The following is a 22,052-nucleotide window of genomic DNA, read 5'->3' on the forward strand; positions in this document are numbered from 1 at the left end:
AGCTCCCTCTCCGGTAACAGTGATCAAAAAGGAGAAGACGTCTCGAAACAGCGTCTCACTGTCCTGGCAGGAACCAGAGAGACCCAACGGCATTATCCTGGACTATGAGATCAAGTACTACGAAAAGGTCAGTGCGCAACATATCACTGTTAAAGTTTTACCATACGCGCCTTTGAGCAAGGCAGCATCATAAACTCAACTTCTTAAAGGAATAGTTCTTGAATGGCGACATTTTGGAAAATACACTTATTCACATTGTTGCTGAGAATTTGATGAGGAGACCATTATATCTGGTAAATATAAGCCTGCACCCGGCATGTAACCACATATCACATGTCAATTAGTGAGTGTTAGCGTTACTATTGGATGGATTTTGTTACCTTCAGACAGAGCTAGGTGAGCCTCCTCATCCATAGATAGCATTAAGGAGAAGTGAATACCGCTTTTCAAAGATGGTGCCCCGTTCATTCCTGTGAAAGCTTCTCACTGGGCACAGAAGCCGGAAAAGTCTCTGCAGGCTTCCATGCAACTCTGCATTTTTGGGGCCCACAGAGCGCGAGTCCTTCTCCAGCTGAGCCGGTTGAGAGCGTGCACATCCACAGCTTCCTCTGGCTGAGCAGGCTGACTTCCTGTCGGCTCCCCACACACGATTTACATTTTTTTCATCTAAGTCTTGGCAAAAGAAAAAAAAAAAGATAGAAAAAGCTCAATTTCCAAAATGACAAACTACTGTGTTGCAGAGCTCGCTGGATTGTTTTTGTTCTCCATGTGTTGTTATGTGTTTGAAGCCAAAAGTCGCACTATAACAATTCATATTGATACACATCATTTTGATTGGATCTGATCTTTTAAAATCCTGCTCCTCTTATACACAGTGAAAAGTTTGAGGTTTGGGTTCAAAACATTTGACTGAGGATGTGGTTTCTCACACTTAAATCATGGAGGCTTTTTTTTTTTTTAACATGGGGATGAGATTAAATGAAACCAGTTGAATACAAAGTCTTATCCGCAATTTTAAATATCCTGGTTGTGTTTGTTCTAAAAGTCTGTTTGTTTGTTTTTTTCAACTGAGTGTTCATGATACAAAAGTATAACAAGTACAACAAGCCAGAAACATTCTCATGTTTTTTTTTTTTTGGGGGGGTTGTGTTTGTTTTTTGTTACCCTGTATCTTTCCTCCCTTCTCTAATTTCATCTCCTATTCTCACGACTCCTCCTCTCTCCTCTTGTTCTTCACCTCCATCCTCTCTTATTTTTCTTCTTGTTTGTTTTTCTGTGTCCGTTCCTCTGCTCCTTCCCCCTCCCCTCCCTTCCTTTGTTTTTACCTCGCATCTCCCCTTTCCATCTCTCCTTCTATCTCTCATCCTGTCCTCCTCTCCCCTCCTCTCCTTAATGGAGACAAGTTTTATGGCAGACAGTAAATGCGTCTGTGGGGTCGCTCATTCCTCTGTGAGGGAAATTAGTGCAGAACGAATTACACTGGCTTTCAGCACCAGTGCTGTGCTATGGCTGACATTTGATGGTGAAATTAACCGTGGATGCAAGTTTAATCACTCTGGCAGATTCAGTGTGTGTCTGTGTGTGTGTGTATGTGTGTGTCCCAGATCACAGTTTGCTTGAATGCCAACAGTGGCCCCTAATCTCTTGATTAGTAGGCCGACAGAAGCTGCTTCCTCTCTAAACTCTGTTCCCTGCTCAGCCATCCTTACCTAAGATGTTAAAACAAGGCCTGAAAACAGCGAGAGGAAAAGTTAATGACTGATACTGGGTCAGAGCTCACTGCAGGTCTAATTCTCAACTGTGGTTTTTCCAAACGCAAACACATGCTCAGTCATCACAAATGCATATTCATACAAAGAGGGCAGGGAAAATGTAAAAGGGGGGGGACTCCAAGGAAGAGTCTCTGTGACAAACTCTCTGGGCATTTGCACTGATCCCCGTTAATCACATCGTCTCCCAGGAATTGCCGGAGACACCACGGGGACAGACACACAAACACACACACGCATACACACAAACCGAGTTCCCAGAAGATTCTCCACAGCAGCCATACATACCCAGGCATTTCAAACCCCAGACAAAAGGCTCTTCCATGCAGAAGAATAAACTGGGACAACCAGGGGAGACCCCCATTACAACCCAGGACAGAGGCCTCTTGGTGAGGGACGCTGACAACCTCTAGCATGCCAAGGATCAAGGCCGTAGGAGGACAAGAGTTGGAGCACAAAGTACCCACACTGAGACCACACCATGACTCACTTATGAGACAGACAGAGGCTCACACACACACACACACACACACACACACGCAGACATAATTGCATACACACATAAACAGGATGGTGAAACAGAAGACAAAAACAGACGGACAGAGATTAAAAGAGAGAGAGCTTTTAGCAAGAAGTAGAAGATGTTCAGATCTGCAGCATCAGACAGACTCTCTGCTTTTCTGTGTTTGTGGTTTTCTTCGTTTGTATTTACACAAGTTTAAAACAGACATACACAGTGTACATTATCGTGTAATCCAATAGCAATTTACCAATGACTCGAGCTTCTCTCATAGTAGAGAAGTGAACATTTTGCCAACAACCACATAACATCACTCAAAGCAAAGTGCTTTTATATAGTAGATGGAAAACTCAGTGGACTAATAGTTTTTGAGGTTGGTCGACAAGGGAAGTCACGCAGTTACAGCTCTGTTTAGTGTAAGAAGCAGGAGAAGTGAAAGCTTTAGAGGCGGTTTAAAAGTTGAGATGTTTCATTAGCGAAATGTAAATCAACAAGTGGCTTTTCTACTGTGAGCTCAAGCATGAGGCAGAACAAAAGTATTATAAATCCTACATGCTGATTGGACTTTTCATGCTTAGTTTCCTGCCAGCTGATGAAAACGTAGACCTCAAACTCACCCATGTGTATCCAATAGATCATTTCACCTTACTGTTTCGGGTTATTGGAGGCCAACTGACAATGCCTGAGCTATTGAAGCATTAACAAGCCAGTATCATAAATAAGCCTCAGTAATACATGGCAGCTATTGTTTCCAAGATTGTTAATTCTACACTCTCAAAACCTGCAGAGTGCTTCAAACACTGAAAAGCTTTTAAAGTTTCCTTTGAAAGTAGGAAGTTGGTTAAATTGCCACAGAACTCTTAGTGAATGCACATGAAATAAATACTACCGATCACATTACCATCACCAGATTTGTAACAAATTAAAAGGAGAAGTGCTTGGAACCGACAAACTGACAGTCCCAATAACATTATACTGATCCCGGATGATGATATCATAAGCTCACTGTTGAGTATCTACTGACAAACTGTGATGAAATGAAACTGAGGTAAAATTGGATACATTCAATATATATATACAGACCTGATGACAGAGAAAAAGTTGTTATTGTAGGAATATTTTAAATATTATAATGACTTATTTAGATGGATGTTATATTAAACTCACTGCATAGACAATAAACCCCCTGCAAAACTGTTCTGTAAATGGATAAATGATATAAAACTAAGTCAGTAGTAAAATATTACTTGTAATTGCTGATAACACCACTTCTCCAAACTATATTTTTTCATGCCTTGTTAGGAATGCAAATCTGCTGTTTTCATTACACAAATATAACAAGCATAGTCAACAGCAAATTTGACATTTAGGCTAGTTATTAAAATATCCACCTAAGAAACACTAATTTGACTGAATTTTTTTCTCAGGAGGTTGATGGATGTACGTGGTGAAGTGAAATTCTGCAGATAAACTTTGAAGAGGTTTGTGACATCAGTAGCCGGCATGAGACATGCCAGAAAAACCCTTGTAGCTCATTATTTTTAATCAAAGCCACCTAACCAGTCTCTCGCCTCTGGCTTTGCCCACACAGCTCTTTCCACCAACACATACCACCATGTCACACGATCAGGAAACCAAAGGCCCAAGACTGTCTAAAGAGTCGGGGCTGTGCACTTCCTATGTGTCCTATATATGGGAATTCTTAGGGAACGTTTGGTGATATTCTTGGGAATTCCCAACCAGACGGCTTCCCAGAAGAAGAGAGGTGTTTCATCTTTGGAAATCCCAGGCGAACTGTATGATCTGTCACTTTAACCGGCTAGAGGGTGCTCTGCAGCCGATAAGGCATTTCCAAGTGCACTTTGTGAAAATAGAATTTGTGGGAATACACTTTGCTGATTGTTTTTGCATGTTTTATCACCATAATCTAAAGAGCAGAGATAGAGCTTCAGATCCACTTTAATTTGGGCGCTGTTTATTTAGTCTTAGATGGAAGGAATGCTGGAAGGCTGAAACACTATTTACAAGACTCCTGCTATACATCTCTTGTGTTGGGGTCTGTACGCGTTTGCATCTCTGACTCTGTGTGTATGTTTGTGTGCGCGTGTGCGTGTGTGTGTGTGTTGTACAATCTATAATTTGCAGCAGCTTTGTTTACACTATCAAAGCAGAACGCAGCACAGAGGCCGTTCTGGTGAGACACACACGTAGACACACGCACACACAAGTGGAAGGTCCACGATCACACGACCTGTTTGGCTGCAGTGTGCATAGAGGAGAGGTGTCTGACCTGAGTGTCCTTCTCTGTCTCTCTGTATCTGTGCCACACACACACACACACACGTAGGTGCTTGTGCCACACCTGTGTATGATTTTTCAGGGGATCACGTGCCGTCCTGAACGCTGACCGATGACAAGCTGCGAGTAGATTTATAGTTGCCATGAAGAGCTGTCTCAGCGCAGGTCTGGTGTATCGGTTACCTCCTCCCACACATACCAGTTTAAAAAGCTTTGTGCACCATAAAACTCTGATCCACTCCATTAATGGGCGTGAAGTTTCTTTTGGACGCTGCTTGTGCATGTGTGCGTGTCTGTGAGCGTTTATGTCGTTGAGTGCCTGTTAATAACGGGGTCTGTAAAGTGAGGATTTGACTCTACCTGGACATGGTTTGGCCTTGAATGATTTTTATGAGCTTGGCTATGTTGCAAAATATCTAGCTCATTTTTAGGATTGTTGAAGTCATCCCTAATAGGTTGTCATTAAGATTTAGGATCAGCTTTGTCCTATTTCTCTCCCATTTAACATTTTTGTTTCATATTGAGCATAGTAATAGTGTAATAATATGATTACAGGCCTATCAGGGCATCGACGAGCTCAGCAATTTTCACCCTGGACAATTCAAATGGGCTCCGAGGAACGGGCAGAAAAATATGATATTTGTTGACAACCTTTTTTGTTCAAGGCATAATTTAGCCTCCCTAAGTGGCTAGTTTTGCCCTCCTGCAGACTTTCATGCCCGTCAGTCTCAAACGGTCTCAAATGCAACCTCCACAGTAACAATGTCACCACCTTTTATTATTTAACAATTTTATTTATTTATCATTTTATTTTTTGTGCTTAGCGTCAGTGTTTTCATACTGGTGTTACAATATGTTTCGTGCTGCCTCGTGTCCTACGCGTCTCCCTCGTAGTCACAGACCTGCTTACTGTAATGTGATGTTGCCATAATGCTGCATATATCACATGTATTGATTTCATGTCATCTTTGTTAAAAGCAGATGTCAAAGTGGTATTGGAAAGTGCATTTTAATGACTCATTGTTATAATTAGTAGTAATTTATTATCATAATTACTTAATCATCTTTCTCATTTGATTCTAGTTTAATCTGCTGGATCTGTCTCTCTGTTGATGCCTGTGTTTCACCTAACACCTAACAACTATGGAGTATATACACAAAAAAAAAATGTTTGAACATTCTGGCACATTCCTGGATTGGCTCCTCTCATTATTCTACCGGTGACAATGTCATTGCCGGGGGGGGGGGGTCTTTTCTCTTCTGCATCTACCTGCGGCCCTCTCGTCATCCCGCCATCACTTTTTCTTTCCTTCCACATCTGGAAACAATGTGCCGAATGCAGACCTGGTGTGTAAATCCTCCTGTTGTTTTATCAGTGGAGATCAGTAGGAGAGAAGTCATAAAATATAAAGGGCATAATTCATCAGATTGGGAAGAAAGCTGCCAAACTGTCTGGGATGTGTGTGTGTGTGTGTGTGTGTGTGTGTGTGTGTGTGTGTGTGTTGTGTGTGTGTGTGTGTGTGTGTGTGTGTGTGTGTGTATACATGTACACTGCATTGTACTGCACCTATTTTATTATGTATGCTGTATTCATTAATTGTTCCAACCTGGACTGAATTGTAGTTTTTTTTTTTTTTTTTCTCAAGCAGTGCCAGCTGTCTCACAAATATTTAATTCCTCTCTCTTTCCTCCTTTTCCTCTGTCCTTCATGTCTCACAGGAGGAGCAGGAGACCAGCTACACCATCCTCCGTGCTCGGGGTTGTAATGTGACTCTGAATGGTTTGAAGCCCAACACTGCCTACCTGCTGCAGATCAGAGCTCGCACCGCTGCTGGATACGGAGCCAGCAGCCCCAGCTTCCAGTTTGAGACCAGCCCAGACTGTAAGCTCAGCGCCCAGTGGAAGCCTTACAGTCATTCATTTACTGCTGTAGCTGAAAATATGGTTTGACTGATATGTTGGGTTCGACGGATCAGGCACAAGGCCAATACTGTCCCTTCGTATAAAATAAGTGATAAAGAATAGTGAGATTATATTACCATTCTGATCGGAAACCACATAATCAGGCATGTTTTGGGTTTTTTTTGGGTTCTTTTTGTTTATTTTGTGCTGCAGGGTTTCAAAGTCTTTGTGTCCAGTAGTCTAATGTTGTGATTCTTTTACCCTAACAAGAACAGTCTTTCATTATGAGGGAACTTTTCCATGAAACTGACCAAATTTAAATATCTGGGAATTTATTGGCACAAAATATCAAACTTTCAAACTTAGTGGCAACATAACAAAACCTATAGTATTTGAACTTTGTTGGAAAGGTCAATTCAAGAGTTTAATAAACCTCTCATGTGCCCTTTTTAATTAGATACTATTAAGGGCATTTATAGATACATTTTAAGAGGTTTTTTTTATGTGCACTTGTTTATTTATTACTGTAGTGTGAGATGAGGGCTGTCGAAGCCTATCAGCATATTCATTTCAAATCTATACTGTTGCTGTGTCCTGAGAAATACTTTTATATGCTCTTAATGAAACTGAACTGAAGATGCATTAAATGAATATTTGCTATTGACAATATACCATATATGGTGAAACTGGATTGGAAGGTAATTGATCTGTTAATGATTTTTTTTTTTTTTTTTTTTTTTTTTTTTGGCTCATTACTTTTTGCTCTCCATCTTTCAGCGGCCTTCTCTATCTCCAGTGAGAGCAGCCAAGTTGTCCTGATCGCCATCTCCTCTGCCGTGGCCATAATCCTGCTCACTGTGCTGCTCTACGTCCTGATTGGCAGGTCTGTCCACCACTCACATGACTCGATTCTCAATTTGAGCATCATCTCCTCCAATCACACCAATGCTGTTGCCCTCTCACTGAAATCATTTACCTGTTAACACAACACACTAAAAAAATGCTGATGTTTCCCCAATTTTTCCTCTATATGTCTCGTCTGTAGTTTCTGTAAAACACATTATAACGGTTGTATTTAGGGGTGTGAGTATGTTCATACAAGAAAGCTAAGAAATATGTCTGTGTGTGTTTGTGTGTGTGTGTGTGTGTGTGTGTGTGTGTGTGTGTGTGTGTGTGGTGTGTGTGTGTGTGTGTGTGTGTGTGTGTGTGTGTGTGTGTGTGTGTGTGTGTGTGTTTGTGTGTGTGTGTGTGTGTGTGTGTGTGTGTGTGTGTGTGTGTGTGTGTGTGTGTGCATGCCTTTGTGTGTGGCTGAAGTTGGCAGTCACTACTGTTCAGAGAGAGTATAAATCCACGGCTCATTATAAGACTTACTGATCCTCTCTTGGCTTATAAGAGCTGGGATTACACTCATACACACATACACACTCACACACTCACACGCACGACTCTCACTAGCCTCCAGGCTGGGCCACATCTTATTGGAAGATGTGGCACTATTTCTGACCTTTCTCTGTTTGGATTGGCAGGTTTTGTTGCCGCAGCAAATCCAAACATCCTGATGAGAAAAGACTGCACTTTGGCAACGGCCACTGTAAGTACTGGACTCAGTTTCCCCCAAGCCTGTTTCGATCTATCCTCGCTGCTCATTACTATTCACTTGGCTTATAGAAGAAGAGGTAGCTACATTAGCGGTAGTGTCATAGTTACATTCAGGGAGACGACTTTCTCAGAGAATTTTCACACCACTAAACCAGTGGCGGTTGTTTTAGAGCAGATACTTCCACGCTTGAAGTGGTTTCCCCTTTACTTCGGTTCGTTTGGTCATATGAGAAGACAGTAATCGGACCGAGACCATATTGAGAAGGAGGTTTTTTGGTCCATTTGCAAACCAATCCCGGAGGCTTTATTCGGAAAGGGAACAAGTTCAGACTGTTCCTGTAGCCAGCTACGGCAAGTACTGAGAATTAAGCTTTGAACGATCCCTAATTATAGGGTTTTACTCCTGAGAAAAAGGCCTTTCCATTGATACATTTTTGACCAGTGATGAAAACGCCTCACCCATGTGATTATGTAAAGTTAAACCTTTCCATGTAAAATTAGAGCAGTGTGTAAAAGAGCCAAGGTGACAGCTTGTCCCCCTGATTGGCCAACACAACAGGACAACAGCTTATTAAAAAAGATAGTCACGCTTAACTCTCATTTTCTTTATATCACCCCTGCACCTTCTTTTTCTTGTTCTGCTCCATTCATAGAGCATTCAAGATGTGTTAATAATTAGGAATACTCCCATCTTTAACCTTAACCCAGGCATTGGCCCCACAGCTGGATTGAACAGCATCTGTCCACTCCTTGATGAATAGTTAGGATGGGTCAGATGCAGAGCATAAAAAGACCCCACAGTGAGCAATAAAATACAATTTTATTACTAAAAAAACAGGTTCACATTTTTCAAGTCTGTCTTAAAACAATACTCACAAGCCCATAAGTACATTTAAACAGTTCTTGGTCACTAGGTGATTGTTCTTCCTATACTGTTCATGAAGCATGAGTCTTCCTTTTTTGCATGGATACATTCTCAAGTTTAGCCTCAAGTTCAGCCTGACTTCGATAAGTCAAGGAGGTTAAGACATTCATTCTTAATTACTGTATGTGTTTGTATCACAAATCAGCTCTATGACTGTGTGCATGATTTTCCTAAGTGAGATTTACTTGAACACATAAAAACAGTGTTACTTGGAGACGTGCCATATTGTTCAACTTAGCGGCACCTGAGAGCCACTGTTATTCTAACACACAATTTACTGTTTAACTGCTTCCTGTTGAAAGCTCATCCTGACCTGTTCCTGTTCACCAGAGCTCTACTACTAGACTAGGCCATCCTCAAAGTTTTGTTTAGTAGACACTTACCACTAATATGTTTTGACTCCAAATTTTCATTGTATAGCTGAACACTACTAAGGTGATATGTCCTTACAAAGTTTAAAATCATCAACACGTATAGAGGCCATATGGATGTGAGCACACACACACACACAGACACACACACACCTACACAGAGGGACAGAGTTTTTAAACGGTCATTAATTGAACTTGCTCTCTGCTGCTGCAGTGCGTCTGCCGGGTATCAGGACCTACGTGGACCCCCACACATACGAGGACCCGAGCCAGGCTGTGCACGAGTTTGCCAAAGAGCTGGATGCCTCCTGTATCGCCATTGATAAAGTGGTGGGAGCAGGTAAGAATGGACAATGCAAATCTCTGACCAGACTTTGCTTCATGCACAAGACAACCTGTAGATCATTCCAGGCAAGCAAAATGTCAAATGCAGTGTTTTTTTTTTAAATAGGTTTCGGCCAGTCATTTTGAATGCTTTGAACTTAATTGTGTTTTATGAATTCTCTCTGAATTATCTGAATTTTTAGCAATTAACTATCACTTTAGCGAATAAAATGGGGACATAAATTATAATCCATCGGCTCAGGGAGAGAGCAGGTCATCAATTTGCTGGGGTCATCATTCCAAAAGTGTATCAGTGCAGAAAACAGGCACTGAGGAGTCGGTCCAGATAAAAAAAAAGTTTAAAAATAGAAAATAGATTAAGAGAAATAAATGATTTCTTCCTTTCCCTGACCTCCTCTTTCCTACCCTCACCTCAGAGCCTTCCCTTTACTTTCTCACTCTTTCATGCTCTATTTAAATGACAAAGACACACCAAGTGCATAAGCACTCACAGGAAAAATGACGTGCATGTAGTGCTCTTATATATCGTCATTTTCATAGCAGCAGGCTAGTTTAACTGTGTGCCATATACTGCACAGCTGGGAAAGAGAAAGCATTTAATGCCCCAGCTGGAAGTCCCTTCTTTCCAGTCCTCCTCTGTAATGGACGGAGAGATCGTGAAATGAGGAGTTCATTTCTCCCTTTCCTCTTTGATTTCTTCCTTTTCCTCCCTTCAATCCCTTTTTTTGCCTGATGCTCTAATTCTTAACTAAGTCTAATGATCGTAAGAGTAAAACAAGCCTCTTCTCTTCTCTTCTCTTCTCTTCTCTTCTCTTCTCTTCTCTTCTCTTCTCTTCTCTTCTCTTCTCTTCTCTTCTCTTCTCTTCTCTTCTCTTCTCTTCTCTTCTCTTCTCTTCTCTTCTCTTCTCCTCACCTCTCCTCATGTACTCCCTGATAAGTTGAGCAGGAGTGCAGACGGGAGGGTAAAGCATTGTGATTCATGTCGAGTGCAGGCAGAATAGATGGAGACTAGAGCACACAGCGCATAACAGCAGGCCGGTCTCCAGAGTCCCACCAGCTCTCCACACTGTAAAGCTGTCAGGACGGCCTGAGAGTTTAATACCTGACTCCACACTGGACTACACTACACTACACTCCACAATGCATATTTCATAGTATATATCAGAGACAAAGCATATTTATCTCTAGGAGCGATACGTGTGTATATATTGGCTTTTTTTTTAATTAGAAATCAGATATGGACAAGTCAATGTTGTCCACTTCAGAAGTATTATGTTATGAAGTATTTGTGTTCAATTTTTATTCACTGTAGAATCTGTCAATACTACACTACACTGGTTTTCTGTGGGAATTCCTCGATGGATCTCACACAGCATTAAATCTGCCAGACAAGTTACGAGGAGATGTTCATAAACTAACACACATGACATCTAGAATGGTTACATTTAGTGCAGTGTCGCAGGTTAAAAAAGACACAGTAGAAACAGCGTTGTTTTTTTAACGATACGGGAAAATGCTAGAGGAAAAAATGGAATGTGATTAATGCAAATGTTATATATTTGATACACCGTTGACACCCTCAGTCATCTTTCTAAAACCCATAGCAGCTGAACCCTCGCACACACTTGAGCTCAGACTGAATAAGGTTCCCATACACTTTTCAATGCAGAGAGTGCAGAGCTGAGACAAAGTGTATTTCTTTTAGTATCTCTCCATACCTTCAAGTAGTATGGCTATACATTTTATCGTAAGTCTATTTTTATATGTGCTGGAAAGCAACGGTGAAATCATGTTACATCTTACTCAGTAAGAAATAATTACCTTGTTTTCATTCTACGAACAAACTTTATGTTAGATGATTGGAGCCACTTGGGGCAAACTTTTTAAATTGTCCAGTGCTGACACTCATTTTAAGAATTACACCTTTTCACTTCAGCGAAGATAAAATGATGATAATTTTGTTCTCCCTAGAGGCTATGGCACTAATTGCTAAGACTCCTGGAATATAATGCGTTGTTGCATGTGAGTGCTAATGAAATAATTGTTTTTTCTTACGTGGTTAAAATAACACAGCGATCAAATTTTAGTAACCAGTAGATACCGACTTACATTATGTACATATGGAAAGAATGGGAAAACCCCAGGAGTTACAGATGCTAGTGGGAAAGAGATTAGCTCGGAAAGGGAGTGGGGCTTGAGCTCTTTCAATCTATTTTAACACAAGAAAATTTGACTTGAACACCAGAGGTGAACATTAAAGCTCAAGCCATGATGTAAACATAATGTCCGTCAGCTTGAATGCAGGGTACCACCCATCTGTGTGATTTTTATGAAGCACATAAGCACGCTCAACAATATACAACATGCCTCTTTTTTCCCCAACCCTGCCGCAATCCCCATCTGTCTTCATTAAACATGTTAACAAGCCTTTGATCTTCTTGCCAATCGGTGATTGTGTGTTAAAAGACAGAACACATGCTCCACTCTGCTTACATGGGTCAGACTTTAACATCAAAGTGGGATACCTAGCTCTGCTCACAACAGGAAAGGAGTGAACGTCCCTAATCAAGCCTTATTAGACCGAGATCTTCTTCCCGGGAGTGACCACATAAAAAGTTGCGTTGGCCTGGCACGTCTGTCCACTGCTGAGGGCCAGAAGAACAGAGCAGAGCAGGAAAGGACAGGCATGCTTTTGGTATTTGGATTTGGTAGTAATTATTCTGGCTAAGTTCTTCCAGACCCCATTGCTTCAAGTCCAAGGTTTGACCCGTGCTCTCTGATCCGGAGTTGCTATGGGAAATGATTGTACAAGACAAGAGAGGGATCTGCACATGTCTTAGCACTGACATCACCACGAGCGAGCACACTCAATATGCATATACATTATGGAGTAACACACACACACACACACACACACACACACACACACAAACACAGCTATACACACTCCACTCATCTTCTACAGTCCAGCCAAATCCCTGTCACCAGCTGTAACCTGGCCGGCTGCCTTTGAAGTGGCCAGCCTGCCTGCACAGCTTACCATACCTTGTGAACACACACACACACACACACACACACATAAACACACACACATACACACACACACACACACACACACACGTGGGGGCTGACATAAACACACACATCCCCTCACTAGCAAGGAATGCTAATTGATCTCTCCCAGAGTGGATGTGGAGTCATGCAGTGTTTTAATTTAACATAGAAAGAAAGTTGAAAGGTCACCATGCTGTCTGCTCCGTTTGGAGTTGTTGTTGTCGACTGTGGATTCGGGCGGATCGATTTCAAAGTTTATTGCTACACATGGTGTCATTACTATGGTTAGCGGTCGTAACACTTAATTATGCAGTGATTTCTTTCCAAAACCAATAAATAACATTTCCTGATTAACGAGAGTTAAGTAATGACTTTAAAGTTCCTTTTTGATCTGCCGCTTCAACTCTGGCACTAAACATTCCTTGTTTCCTGAATCTCTGCAACAGAGGTGACAAGTGTATAGTTAGCACAACCCATAGTCAGAGTGTACACAGTTATGAGAATAAGACTCAGGTTGAGAGGGTTTCTTTACAGTGTAAAGCATTTTCTTTTCTATCGATTCAGTCAGGTCCTTGTTGAACCATAAATAATTAATTGAAGAGGGAAAAGTTCTATGCCGAGTTAATATATGAATCTTAATATATTAGCTTCTCACGACAGCTCTCTGTTAAGCATATGCAAATGAATTTCTCATGGATTTACACATGGATGAACATTTGGACCATTTTTTACCCCTAGGCTTCCATGGTGATACAGTAGCTTTAACTATAGTGTGTCTGATATTAGTCATTAGTCAGAGAGCTGAAATCCAGACTTGTATACAGTATCATCAAGATTTTTTTTTTTTTCTCTTAATTCTGTTTTATTGCTCCTTTCATGATTTTCTCTTTATTTTTAATCATCTCATCTTTAGGTGAGTTCGGCGAGGTGTGCAGCGGTCGCCTGAAGCTGCCCAGTAAGAAGGAGATCTGCGTGGCCATCAAGACTCTCAAAGGAGGATACACAGATAAACAGAGGCGGGACTTCCTCGCTGAGGCGTCAATCATGGGACAATTTGACCACCCCAACATCATCAGGCTGGAGGGGGTGGTGACACGCAGTAAGTGCAGGACGTAAAGGCACACTGAATGGAGTTACTTTGTGAAATGAACTTTTATCACTAACTCAATCAAAGTGATATTTCATATTTAGGTTTTATTAAAAAACTCAAAATTTTTTGGTATGGAATAAATGTGTTACAAATTTGAGGAGACAGATGGTCACCAACCACATCATGCAGACATTATCTTGGTAATGTAAACACCTCGGATACCTGTTGCTGCTACTGTGGAAATTGTACACTACTGAAATGAAATACTGAATATATATTGAAACAAAAACTGATATCATTACAGAAGGAATATTATTTAAATGTATGTAACTTGTGAATTGATTTAATTCACTGTGGCACTGACTACTAATGTTAACGTTTGTTTTAATATTGAAGTTACACAACTATGCTACCCAAACGTTTAGCTGGCTAGTAGGCTAGTTATAAGGTCAACAATAGCTTGTTTCCCTAGAGATATTAGAGTAATTGATTTATCGATTATATGAGCATTGTTTTTTCAGGTAACTTGAACACTTCAGTTGTCATAAATGATATGAATTACAGATGTAATTCCTTTGCGAGCTCGGTTTTCTTTTTGTTTTTTTGTGCTCCAGCAAGGCGCAGTGACTCATGGGTAATCTTGCTTTTTTAACATCTGGCGAACTGATGACCTGTTACTCAATTATTCCCTACAGTTTCTTACTCGACATAGCTGAGCACCCTGTGCCATCCACTTCGCAGGGGAAAATCTCAAGGCGATCTGAACGCAGCAATAATTTGTATTCACATTCCATCACAGATCCAACATCTCTCGAGAGGTTCTTTTTACCGATTCCGGATTTGCTATTGTCTTTGACAAATGGCTCTAAAGTGGCTGACACTTCTGTGAAAGAGCGCAGGAGTTTTATTGAGTTGCCGTGGTGTAAATCTCTGCAGATCAATGTGCTCTGATCAAAGCCTGTGTCCAAAGCGGGCATAAATCCATAAATCCATATCTCTGACTCGCTCCCCTCCGGGCCTCTTTATAAGACTATCATTAGCACACAGAAGGCCTCTTTAAAAAGGAATGACTGCAGAAAAAAGGGAAATAATGAGTCTGAACTTTGTCGCTGAGAAACGGGCCTGGCCTCTATCTCTCCCTGCGGCACCAGGCTTGTTAAGTAGTTCTGCCAGTATGGTTATTCTAAAGAGTAGAATAAAATACCTGGAGAACTTTGCCTCATTTGATTGTCCTCCATTTTTGGTTCCTGTTATTTTGTTTCATTTGTTGTTTTTTTTCATCTGCCCTTCTCTAGTTTAATCTCGGAGACTAAATTGCTTCCTGCCTCTTAAATTTGCATTCAATGACTTATTGGCATGACTTCTTTTAATCACAAACACTATTGCCAAAGTAAGATTTCAAAGTATGCTGTCCAAGTGGCCACAGATGGAGATTCCAACCATATTGTTTTAATTAATCAATAGTCTTTCTTTCACTGTTGTGTAGTTGTGTAAGAGCAATTTATTTATCTACCCTCTCATTTATAAAGGTAAAACATTGCATTATGGTACTTTTAGCAAAAAAAACGTCACCCAACATGCAATGGAATTCTTTGAATGTATTTCCTACTTTTTCTTAGCGAATGGTAAAAGTGAATACAGTGAAATACGCTATAATATAGCTACTGGTTCTCAGTTGAGTCTTCCTTAGCAGAGCTTTTGCATTAGAAAGTTACATTTTTTAATTTGCTAATAAACCACTTTTTATATAAATAAACCAAAACCTTTGCAAAGGACACAAGAAGTAAAAATCCTTTTTTAAAAAGATTTTGTAAAGAAAGCATATTCAGTCGCCGGTCTCAGCCTTGCGCCGAGCTCTTTGTTATTCAGCCTTGAACACCAGTACATCTTGAAAGTGAAAGAGCTGTTTGTATGTGTATGTAATCCTTCATCCACAAGACTGTTTGTCTAATACATCTTACACCACTCTTCCTATTAATGTCCAGCCAGTGAGAAATGCGGCAATAACACAGGACTGCTGCTTTTAGACTAATAGGCGAAGCTCAGTATTCTGTACTTTGAGTGTGCGCGTGTGTGTGTGCGCGTGTGTGTGTGTGTGTGTGTGTGTGTGTGTGTGTGTGTGTGTGTGTGTGTGTGGTGTGTGTGTGTGTGTGTGTGTGTGTGTGTGTACGTGTGCGTGTGCGTGTGTGTGTGCGTGTGTACATGACATTTGGAGGGATACCCTGAACACATGTGCGTGAGTTGCAGTAGTATGAGTGCAGGACATAATTTTAGGAGCACCATTTGATATGCTCTCACACACACACATACGCACACACACACTGCTGTAGGGTGATTTATTAAGCTGCTCCTGTTAATTCTTAATAATCCTGAGACTTTCACACCCCATTTACCTTGCTGCTGCTTTTGGCTGATCCACAGGCTGCATATTTGTGAGCATACACACTCACACACACACAAATAGGCATGTACTCTTTTCTCTCACACCCATACACACACATCCACACACTCGTTCGCGTTCACAGAATAAAGGGGCTTGGGGGCCTTTATCTTTGCTGCCAATGTTGGGAATAGAGAGAAAGAGGGAAGGGAAGTGGACAGAGGACAGCAGGGAGGACCGTGTGTGTGTGAGTTTCCGTCTGCGACTATAAAAGCCGTCCGCTGGTAAACGGGGTGATCCATCACAGCCAACTGGATCTGTGACTGTGTTTAAATGATGAAGGAATTTATAGTGTAATTGTCAGAGAAAGTATTAAGGCAATCTACGCTCCTGGAAATGAGTGAAATCTCTCTTTTGACAGTGATGAAAAGCAGAAAAACCTTCATTAGAAACATTTTTCGGGCGAAAATTGAAAAGAAAAAAAATTCAGTTTTTGTTGATCGTTTATTTTTTTAACCCTGACTTAACTTAAACATGCCTTCTGTTTTGACTCATTTACTTTAAGCTGTTTGTCTGATTGTCTCATAAGGACATTTTGAATCGTAATTCACACCAGATCTGCTTTCATCAACGATACTGAGTCAGCCAACTTCCATCATTGTTAATGGAAAGTTTATTTTTTTTCCGATGAGAGTAATAGACTTGTTTCTTTTAACAACCAATCCCATCACCCTCTCCACTCATTGAAAAAAAAAAAGTCTCTCTCACCAGATGTGGGGAGGGTTCACAGTGCATGCAAGCAGAATAAAAGGAAAAGGGACGGGTGGGGTGATGGGGAAAGAGAGGTAAGGGTGATAGAGAAAAGGTAGGTAGAGAATGAAAGTAGGCAAGGGGAGGTAGGGAGGAGATGGGAGGACACATTAATCAGAATAAAACGGAGAAGAAGCATACGGCCGGGGGTAAGTTAAGAGTGAGGCAGGGAGAACAAACCCATCTGGGACACAAACAAGCCCTGACACCGGCGCTGTTCATTTAACAATGGCTGATTTAAAGGTTTCTTAAAGAGATATTTTTTTTCTTTTCTTCCCCAGTAATAAACCTTGTGTTGGCCAGAGTCTGATCAGGTACAGATGATAGCAGGCAGCGTGGATTTACAGCCAGATCTTCCACAGAAATAAAGATGTCACACTTTGACAGCTGACCTGCTGGGGCCTTAAACTATGACTAAGATCATTTCATTCTTCTGTGCGCGTGTGTGCGCGTGTGTGTGTGTGTGTGTGTGTGCGCGTGTGTGTGTGTGTGTGTGTGTGTGTGTGTGTGTGTGTGTGTGTGTGTGTGTGTGTGTGTGTGTGTGTGTGTGTGTGTGTGTGTGTGTGTGTGTGTGACAGACAGAAAAGAGAATAAGTTCAACCTGGTCCCCATCAGGGCCCATGAACGTGTAGATCTGCTTTAAGTCAATTTCCAGCCCTCCCTGTTTACTCCCTCTGACTTTCAGAGGATCATTGTGATATGTGGGCATGAGAATCTTTTGTTTGCGCTATAGTTCTGTTGTACAGCAAATAGAAGTCATTGCAATCATCTGTGAGTAAAACTACTGATATAACGTGACCATATATTAAAAATATTCTGTTCTGTCACAGGTAAACCCGTCATGATCGTCACAGAATACATGGAGAATGGATCCCTGGACAGCTTCTTGAGAGTATGTAATAGCACCGACAAACACACACACACAAACTTTCAAAATGGATTATAATGCATCATACAAGTACACACCCTGAGGCAGCTGGGGGAGCACACACTTGATGGCTATCTGAGGATTAGGGAACACACACAAGGGAACCACCTTAGTGTGGCAAAGAAAATGTATTGCACCTGTGCAACACTCCAGTCCAGTGTTGAGTTCAAACATCACACATCAGGTCACTCTGTCCGTAGAGCAGTACAGTAAATCTTTGCTTTTACATTATAAAAATGTCATCTGTCTGTGAAGGTTTCATTTGTCAAATGTTCAGCAATGACATTTGGTTCGAATGGCTGGAAAGTCCAACTATTTACCATGAAAGTGCAGTAGTCTATGAAAACATGGGGGAAGAAAGTCGGAGGAGGAGAGTGGGAATGAAATAGCTCTACCGATGAATGTAGATTTAAGATATTTAAATGCCGTCTCCTGCTTTCAGACTGTCTCTGTCACATCATCAAATAAACCTTTGTATCTCTCTGGGTTCTATCAAGTAGCAGACGTGGCCAAAAATAACAGTAATAGTAATAATACCTTGTACCTGAGAGCGGCTGATTCTGACTGTTTCTGTGCTCTCCATACAGGACTTATCAAATTATAACATTTTATGAACTGTATCCTCACTCCTCTCCCAGCCAGGGGTGAATTTGATTCTTACCATGCCTCTGTCTCTTAAAGAGGAAAAGACCTGCCTCACTGAATTTAGCCAAAGCACCAGAACAGCCAAGCCGCAACACTGGCATGAAAGCATGTGTACTGCTGCCTGTTTTAGCCCTTTTCCACGTGTCTGCACAGCATCCAGACACATACAGGAGGAGTAGCTCTTGTTTCCTGACATTTTCCCAGAGGCCTGCACTTTATCATTGAGAATGTGTCATATGTGCAAACACACTCGAGCAAATTCATAGCATATGCATTGTAGCTTGCGTCCGTGTTCTGAATCTGCAAAGCTTTGAAGTGACTAAGCCAGGTGGTCTGGACACTAATTGCTCGGAACGAAATGGGAGGTGAGATGGACTCGGTCGGTTTTCAAAGGAAAAAAAACACTCATCTTAAAATCGTCTAGCAAACGACGTGGCTTGTGAACAGCAAAAGTAAATGCAAATAGCTGCAGACAAACTGTACCCATCCACATGCTAAATGCCTAGCGCGAACCCTGAGCAAAAAATATCTATGGTAGATATAGACAGGAACAAGTATTTCATCATCCTAAGCTCCTGCTCAGCTCATGTCTCCTCTGTTTATATTTCTTCCACATCCAGACATCAGCAGAGCATCACAGAGCATATAGGCTCATACTCATAAACACTTCCCAGTGTACACCAGTGTAAACACTACTGCTTCCCATTACAAACAGAAAAAGAAAAGAAAAGTGTTTTATGTTTATATCTCGTCCAGCATCATCTTACCACTTTGCAAACACTGTGTAGAGCTATCAAAATACAACGGATAATGTAAATGAGGTCGTTGGGATTTGAAGCATAAACAGATTTCTCAGCAATTTGATACAGTATCATGGAAAGACAAAACATCAATACCGAGTGGCATTGTATTTCAAGTTTTAATGAAAAATGAAATGTAAGCTTTTAAATGCCATTGTGCTCATACTTTATACCTTTGAATTTAACAGTTTTAATATATGTATGTATTGTGTGTTACATGTATTCATTTAAGCATTTTCAGTAGGTGTATCCCCTGTGAGCAGCATTGAAAAACTCTGAGACTTTAAAATCTAAAATTATAGTAAAAACATATCAATTCATGGATACTTGGGAAGAATCCAAACAAAATGTCACAGAAATCAGGTCAGTAAACTCAAGATAAAAGGTCTCTCATTGGTCATCACGTTGACCATTACACAATAATTATGTAATAAGATAGCGTCATAGTGCAAAGCAGTAACCGTACTCATTGTAAAAGAAAGACCTGTTCAGTTATGTATTGGTCTGATCCTAATTTCCATACATTACTGTGTCTCTCTTTGGGATTTCACAGTTGAGCTGAAGATGAAGTGCAGAATGTCAGAGGTGGTTTTTAAAGGTTAATGAAAATGCTGTGGATACTAATGTGGAAAGGTTTCATTTTATGCAAATAGTGAGAAAGGTCAGACTCCCTTTGTGCTTTACAGAATGTACTGTACATTAAAAAAAAAAGTGTGGCATTAACAGTCCATGTCCTCCTTCATTTCATCTTTCCTTCCTCTCTTTCTTATAGAAACATGACGCCCAGTTCACAGGAATCCAGCTGGTGGGCATGCTGCGCGGCATCGCCTCGGGCATGAAGTACCTGTCAGACATGGGCTACGTTCACCGAGACCTGGCGGCTCGAAACATCCTGGTCAACAGCAACTTGGTGTGTAAAGTGTCAGACTTCGGCCTGTCGCGAGTGCTGGAGGACGACCCGGAGGCTGCTTACACCACCAGGGTGAGCTGGCGCACAAACACACACTTAATACATAAATGACAGAATGAGCAAAGATGTTTAGTAAAGTCCTGGAGGTCGCAGTTTTTTGTTTTGTTTGGGTTTTTTTTTTTTTTTTTCAGGAATGTACTAGCAAAAATGCAATGTGGTACTCAATACATAACTTTTCCTTTACCGCAGCACTAAAACTGATTACAGCATCTTCTGTTTCCTCTTTAAATCAGAATAAATAGTTTTTCTCACCAGCAAAATCAGAAAACCAATCAACACTGTCCAATTTTCCTGCCATTATGAAAACTGGCTTCATATAATGTGGACAAAAATGGACAGCACATTTCATCTCCATTGTCTCCACACACACCCACACACACACACACACACACACACACACACACACACACAACACACACACACACACACACACACACACACACATATTGTAAACTGAAGTAATCAAGGCACACTCACTCTGCCATGGTAACAGTCATGATTAAGAGTTGTGATAAGACCAACATGAAAGGAAAAGCTTCGCCTCCCTGGATCACTGCACAGATACGACAACATACACCAACTGGGAGGTTGTGGAGAGGACCAATCCGAGCACCATCTGCCCTGAAGGAATGCATTACATCTATAAGAAGTTGTGTGTGTCCAGTGAAGTCAAGTTCTTTGTTGACCCGCGACATCTGCACCAATACTGCATTTTGAGGCTCTTTAGAATTTGTTAAAGGTTACAACAACTTTTACAACGCTTACAACACAATAGACAAAAAACAAACAAACAAAAAATACCTCAGAGATTGTCAGCTGGTGATGTGAGATGATGTAAGGTGACAGTTGACATGTAATTTAAAGAGATTTTTAATGAAAATACTTTAAATTATCTCATTCAGTTGTTTTTTTTTGTTTTTTTCACATCTTGATGCTCATGTCACAAAATGAAACACACCCAGCAGGCACGCCACGCCACTCATCTGTGCTTTTTACAGCTTTTTTGTGTGAGTGTGTGTGTGTGTGTGTGTGTGTGTGTGTGTGTGTGTGTGTGTGTGGTAATTTTCATCATAGGACGCCATGGTCTAGACCATGCGTGCAGCCCCTTTAAACACAGTATAATTTGCTGGCTGAGAATTGCTTGTCAAATAAACAGTCAGTGGGCCTTTTGCCTTTCTCCCAGAAATACATCATCTAAAATAATATGGCAGAATAATAAACTCTAGCATGTTACAGTAACTGACACATGCTCGCAGATTCTCATCTCTCTTTCTTTTTTTTTCTATTTCTCACTTCCTTTTCAGGCAAAATAATTGCGGGTCATTTCTGTGTGTCGATGTGCATGTGTGTCCCCTGTGTGAGCCGTGTTCACACATCTTAACACTTTAACCTCTTAGTGGAGCAGGTGGGCACAGCATGGGTGTTAGGGGACAGGCAGTAGGCTTCTATGCATGTGTTTTTTTGGGGATCACTGTGTGTGTCTATGACTGCACAGCACCAGGCAAGAGGCGAGTGACTTGGCCGATGTCTGTGTTAGCTTTGGCTGCCATCGGCCTCCTTTCCTCAGGTCCATTTTCTCCACTTGTCCCGCTCCTCTGTTAGAATGACAAATGCAGCCGACACTACAGGGAGAGGTTATGCAGGAA

General features: G+C 41.2%; 1 protein-coding gene across 3 annotated transcripts in view; it reads left to right on the plus strand.

Annotated features, from left to right (window-relative positions):
• epha3 (eph receptor A3) overlaps positions 1-22,052 on the plus strand; it is a 101,025-nt gene that overhangs the window by 62,819 nt on the left and 16,154 nt on the right. For all 3 annotated transcript variants that reach the window (XM_056389181.1, XM_056389179.1, XM_056389180.1), the window contains exons 6-13: positions 3-127; positions 6,307-6,469; positions 7,267-7,372; positions 8,016-8,080; positions 9,599-9,724; positions 13,697-13,882; positions 17,894-17,955; positions 20,209-20,418. In XM_056389181.1, coding sequence (XP_056245156.1) covers positions 3-127; positions 6,307-6,469; positions 7,267-7,372; positions 8,016-8,080; positions 9,599-9,724; positions 13,697-13,882; positions 17,894-17,955; positions 20,209-20,418 — 1,043 coding nt within the window. The remainder of the gene's footprint in view (positions 1-2; positions 128-6,306; positions 6,470-7,266; positions 7,373-8,015; positions 8,081-9,598; positions 9,725-13,696; positions 13,883-17,893; positions 17,956-20,208; positions 20,419-22,052) is intronic.

The sequence above is a fragment of the Seriola aureovittata genome, chromosome 11 (genome assembly GCF_021018895.1).
Source record: "Seriola aureovittata isolate HTS-2021-v1 ecotype China chromosome 11, ASM2101889v1, whole genome shotgun sequence".
In the NCBI taxonomy this organism is placed as follows: Eukaryota; Metazoa; Chordata; class Actinopteri; order Carangiformes; family Carangidae; genus Seriola; species Seriola aureovittata.